Source organism: Vicia villosa, linkage group LG6 (assembly GCF_029867415.1).
Source record: "Vicia villosa cultivar HV-30 ecotype Madison, WI linkage group LG6, Vvil1.0, whole genome shotgun sequence".
NCBI lineage: Eukaryota > Viridiplantae > Streptophyta > Magnoliopsida > Fabales > Fabaceae > Vicia > Vicia villosa.
The window spans coordinates 19511841-19517919 of NC_081185.1; the positions used below are offsets into that span (position 1 = coordinate 19511841).

Genomic DNA, 6079 nt, shown 5'->3' on the forward strand with positions numbered 1-6079 from the left:
CAAATCATCAAGTCAACATTACATCGTTAATGTATCAGACTTCAAATAAAATAAACAATAGAGTTATAATCGAAACTCAAAACATCGCGTCCCCAGTGTTACATCTATCAGAGCATGACACCGACACAACAACTAAACCGACTTATGAGCTAATCCTCACCAAGTCGAAAGCAGCTATCCTCAATCTGAAAATGTCAACAGTAAGGGTGAGTCTCATCACAGTTAACAAATGTTATTGCATCTTAAATAACAACACATCATAGTTATATTATTCACCCAATTTCATCATATTCAGATTATCAGGAACATCCATCGTTTACACGAACATCAACATTTACACATCTTTCACACATACAATCATACTCAACATTAATTCAACAAAACACGCAATCAACACATCATCAATATTTATAACACTGGAATACTTCCAATCATGTTATAAAAGTATGCATATGTATGAACTGACACTATGCATGTGGTACCAACATCATCCAATGGGAATAACCCATGACCGATCCAACATCATCCAGATACGGCCCTGCCAGCACAGATTCCACACAATGGGAATCATGCCCTTTACTGATCCAACACACCCTTATGGATACAGTATCATCAATGAATATGAATGAATGCAACATATACAACATACTTATACCATCGTCAAGTCTAATGAGTAACATCATCAAATACCCATTTCATCATCATCATCATCATCGTCATCATCAAAGTATGTTTATATACATTAGCATCATTCGAATACAATTAATCATCACCATCATCATTAAAGAACGTACATGTGTCCACATCAATCATCATCATCAATAATAAGAACACACATGTATCCACATCATTCCAAAGCAAATCAGTCATCATCATACAACTCTCAACAAATCATCACATCATAATGTTTTTCAAAACAACATCTTATATTGTCACATTTCATCATATATGTCAACAATATATCATCCAATTAAACAAATCGTCACATGATTAATATTTCAACGTAGCATGTATTTAACACATCTCATCACATATATGTACAATACATCATTCACCAAGAAATAAAATCATATTTAAAAATAATTGGATTCACACCTCATTCCATCATTTAAAACATAGGCTATCTCATAAGATTCATCGTGCTCGAAACGGCACTAAAAACAGACCTACGGTTCGAAAGTTACACATCATTTAACTTTTCAAGAAACAACTATCGCTACAGCACGCGGCGCAACCAAGACTCGCGGCGCGACCTGAACCACACAAACGCGTTCGCGGCGCGAACCTATGCACGCGGCGCGATACGAGAAAACAAGTACGCCTTCGCGGCGCCAACACGGGGACGCGGCGCGAACTGGCGATTTCACAGATTTTCGGGTCTGCGTCAGATCCTGCGATCTGACTCAATCTGAGTCCAAAATTGACTCTAAACGTCATATACAGGCAGTTAATCATCAATTGCATCATTATTCATCATCACACATCAAAACAACACATAATCAATCAATAATCCACGCAATTTTCATCAATTCATAACCTCCCTAAACCCGACATATAATCCAATTGACTCAACAACATCCCTAATCAATATTATTATCCAAGAATACGATAATAGGTGATAACCGGAGAGTCCCCCCTTACCTTAGCCAAAGATTCTTGATTGGCCTCTCCCTCCATTGCTCCTCTTCACGTACCAGCTTTCCCAATCCCTTATCTCCTCTGCTCTGCTTTTCACGTTCCTTTTTCCTTTCTCCCAATTTTCCTTATTTTTATGAAAAATAACATTTTAATTAGTAAAGGGCTTTACTAACATAGCACCCCCTCTTTACTAATACCACACTTGGCCCAATACTATAAACCATCTTTCTTCCAATTAAATCCCACAAACCACCAATAATTCTAATTATAAATTAAATTTCTATTTAAATTAAAAATTAAAATATACGGGTGTTACACCTGGCCTATTTTATTAAATAGGCTTTTAAAAAAGCCCAAGCCTGGCCTTTTTATCAAATAAGTCTGGCCTGGCCTGGCCTTAAGTAGGCTAGGCTATAGGCCCCCTGAAAAACACCTAATTAACCTTCTCTCTTTGCCCTCCACCTTATCATTTTGTGGTATTTTATGTCCAAAAATTACTTTTTGCAACCAAATGATATTTTTAGTTCTAAGTCAAACATACTTGCTTGATATTGTATACAAATTTCAAAAGCATTTGGTCTTTATAATTCACTTAGAACTACATACTAACCGAAAAAGTAATTTATTTGACTTCAAAATCACATCATCTCTCTTCTCATTCCCACCTCACGTTCTCTCTCTTTTGTCTTTCACATCATCTCTCTTCTCATTCCCACCTCACGTTCTCTCTCTTTTGTCTTTCTACTCCTTCCTTTGAGTAATCACTCTCTCCTAATTAAGTTTAGTTAATTGTTTTGGTGTAATTGTTGTTGTTAATGGAATGATTTAGGTCTGATGGAGGGGAAGGGATGGTTAAGAAGCTTAGGATGTCCAAAGCCCTCACTATATCTAAGGAGACATCAGTTTCAGATGCGTGTCGGCGAATCGCAACGCCGTGCGTTGATGCTGTTTTGCTGCCTGATTCAAATGCTTTGTTATCGGGAATTATGACTGCCAAGGTTTGTGAATTTTTTGTGTGAATGTGTGTTTATTGAGTGAGTGTAGTGCATAATATAGTTTGAGATTTAGTGCTATTGCCAATACGGGTGTAATCTGTTGCAAAATTCAACAACTAATAATTTGTAAATGGTTACAATCTTGATCTTGAAATAACTATGAATTTAAAATTGTTCTTTAGTAGTCTGATTGTGTTGCAGAATGAAACATAATCAATTGCTGAGTCATTTGTCATATCTTTCATTTTTATGGGTATTGAAATCAACATGTCTGTGTGTGATAGAACTGCATGTTTATTTGACAGGGGTACTCAATTTATTACCATGATAAACAATTTTGAGGGATTATTTCCAAAATAATAAAGCCATACGTATTACTTATTTGTGCCAAATGAGGCTACTGAAACGTCTACTAACTTTTAAACATGTTTCTTATCTATTGTACTACTTTTAGGGTTGTTCTAGAAAGGCTTGTACTAGGTAAAGTCATCAGGGAGTGATCACACTTTGTATTAGGTAAAGCTCTCTCGCCTTTGTTTGAGTTCATTGTTTGAAATATTTGAAAAATCAATGAAACTTCCGGTGACTGACTGCAACCTCATTTAAGGGTTACAAATTTTCATTTTGCTATTCATGAAGCAATAGTCTGTTTTGTGAGTCTCGCCGATTTTTATGTTTTGTGGCTTCGATTTTTTTTGAGGAGTATAACAACTATAATGCTGAAATAGTTTATAAAGATGCTTATTATAGGTTGAGGGAAGATTTACTTTTCAAAGAGTTGTGAATGTGAAATTGTTTTATGCTTCCTGTTCTGCTTGTATTTTTTAATGGATGTTAGTCAAAGAACTGACCCTATTGATGGTATTTTTTCATTTTAATTTAATTGATGTAACATATTTACATGTTTTATTTTCACTATCATGCAATTGATTATACATTGAAAATCATTAAACAAAATTTGATTGATATTAATGGACACTTGCAGTATCTTACAGACTTTAATTTTTGTATATTGGCATCTAAGGAATATGAGTTTGTCTGGAACTTCACCATCTAACTTTACTACTAATGTTAATATTAATCTTGCTGTTAGATTCAAAGTGAGTTTCATATATCTCAATTTGACGGTTCCATTTGAAGGAGATGATTTTAGTGTTGTTTCAGAAGTCTAATTATGTATCTATTTGATATTGGTTAATTGGTTAAAGTGCTTAGTTTTATTTTAAAGTATGGACAACATTTCATTATGTTTAATTGAATTGATAGATTATTCTACAATGGTATATGAATATTAGTTATGATTTTCGTAAAAAACGGTCTGCTATTACATGATAAATTGGTACTAAAATATTTGAAGTTTCTTTATTGTAATAGCTCACATGTTTCTTTAATTTCTATGCTGAGGTTTGGACACACAAATGAGTGACTAGATTTTATTTTCCACCTATGAATGTTATTTTTCTTTGATTGTTCTTCTAGAAAAATTTTAATATATTTTATTTGTGAAGTATTTTAATATATTTTGGTTTAAGAGAAGAAGAGAAATCTTGTTCCAGACTTGAATGATCTTACTGGAGAAGGAAATATTGAAAGTATGCCTTCGATGGGGTTTTATATGGATTTGTTTCAACATTTGAAAACTCTTGATCAACTCTTGTTTCAACTCTTGATCAACATTTGAAAACCACCTTGGTTTCTAAAATACATATAAAAAACATAAGCTTATCAATGAGCCTCTAAAGTTGTAATATGCTGAATGATGTTTATTGCAGTTTGGAGACGAAGAAGATTGTGATGAAGATATGGAAGAAGGTTGTGATCATGAAGAAGTGGAAGAAGGTTGTGATCATGAAGATGTGGAAGAAGAACAAGGAGATGATCAATAAGAATATTAAGAAGTTGTGTTTTATATTATCTAGCTAGCTAGTTCTTAGAACTTTTGTTGTTATTTTGGGATGACTCTTTGAGAGAAACTTGTCTTTAATTTAGCTCTTGTTTTGAATCCCATGACTGTTTTGAATTTGGGATGACATCAAAACTTAGTATCCAACTTATTAGTGGCACTACAAAAAAAACTTACTTTTGACGTTAATGTTAATTTGCTTGTAATTAATTAGATTCTAATCATCAATATTATTGTTAATTATATATATATATATATATATATATATATATATATATATATATATATATATATATATATATATATATATATATATATATATATATATAATGATACAAAAATAAACCGTGGCAAGATAAATGGTTCAGAATGCATAACATATAACTACGGTTATAAATCTGTGGTCATAACCAAACCGTGGCTATATCTTGAACCAATACTGTGTCGTAAACGTTAAATTGAAACCGTGGCTTTACCATATAGCCACAGTTTTGCAGTCATGGCAAATGCAAACCGCGGCCTTAATCAAGCTATCTAAACCGTGGCCTAAAAAAGTCACGGTTGTCAAAAAGGCGTGGTCTATACCAAAAAACCGTGGACTTTACTTTAGGCCACGGCCGCATACTCCACAGTTGGATTTCCGTGGCCAAACCGTGGCCTCAGCGTTACGTCACGGTTATTTTGCATATAGCCTCGGTTTCTTGGGCGTGGCAGGAGACTTTTTTTTTTTGTAGTGGTAGAATGAGATTGGAGAAATTTCGAAAAGTATTTTAATTAATTAATAAACATAAATTATGCAAACATAGACTTATTTGTCTTTGTTATAAAAAGAAGTAAATTATTTTTCAGAAAGTTGTGATTAACAGCCGTCAAATATATTTTTTAATTGCAAACCCTTCAATTTATAGTTTTGAAACTATTAATTTTATAGTTTTCAATAGATTTTATTGATAAGTTATTATAAGCCGTCAAAATTATACTGCGTAACATTATCTAAATATTAAATAGGTGTAATTTGATAACTCTTTATTAATTTTAATAAGAATATGAATTACTCGACTTATATTTTGTATTTCTATGTTCATGTTTGCAAATTAAGCTGATATTTTATCATTTGATTTGACAATGTTATGTGCTTTAATATTTTTACTAAATAAATTTTTTATCGGTATTATTTTTATATATGGGAAAAATGTACTACTGATTCAAATATTTTTATAAATGATGTCAAAATACGGGAAAACAATCTATGATTAACTCAAATATCTTTATAAATGATATTATTTTTATATACGAGAAAGAGGAGAGAGGAAAGGAAGAAGTATGGCGAGTAACTCAAACGAATTTCTTGAATTCACGGCTTTCATTGAAGATAGTAGGTTGGTTGATATTCCTTGCAAAGGAAAAAAATTCACTTGGTATAGCGGAGATGGTAAATCGATGAGTAGGATTGATAGGTTTCTTGTTTCGGACAAGGTTGTGAGAGATTGGGGCGTTGTGGGTCAATTTGTTGGTAATAGAGATGTCTCCGATCATTGTCCTA

General features: G+C 32.9%; 1 protein-coding gene across 4 annotated transcripts; it reads left to right on the forward strand.

Moving 5' to 3' along the window:
- The first annotated feature begins 2290 nt into the window (after positions 1–2290).
- LOC131608954 (CBS domain-containing protein CBSCBSPB2-like) lies at positions 2291–4760 on the forward strand. 4 transcript variants are annotated; one of them, XR_009285902.1, is made up of 3 exons: positions 2294–2636; positions 3088–3149; positions 4406–4760. XR_009285902.1 is itself a non-coding variant. In XM_058880556.1 (2 exons), the coding sequence occupies exons 1-2, from the start codon at positions 2487–2489 to the stop codon at positions 4517–4519; spliced, it is 264 nt and encodes an 87-aa protein (XP_058736539.1). In that variant the 5' UTR covers positions 2304–2486; the 3' UTR covers positions 4520–4760. The 4 variants fall into 4 exon arrangements, 1 of the variants encoding a protein (XP_058736539.1); XR_009285901.1 differs by having other exon boundaries at positions 2291–3149; XR_009285900.1 differs by having other exon boundaries at positions 2291–2636; positions 3088–4760.
- The last annotated feature ends 1319 nt before the right edge of the window (positions 4761–6079 follow it).

Excerpts from the sequence above, each read along its gene's own strand:
- LOC131608954 (XM_058880556.1), top strand. The coding sequence starts at position 2,487 with ATGGTTAAGAAGCTTAGGATGTCCAAAGCCCTCACTATATCTAAGGAG. Across the intron at positions 2,637-4,405 it reads CGGGAATTATGACTGCCAAG|TTTGGAGACGAAGAAGATTG; the intron begins GTTTGTGAATTT and ends TGTTTATTGCAG.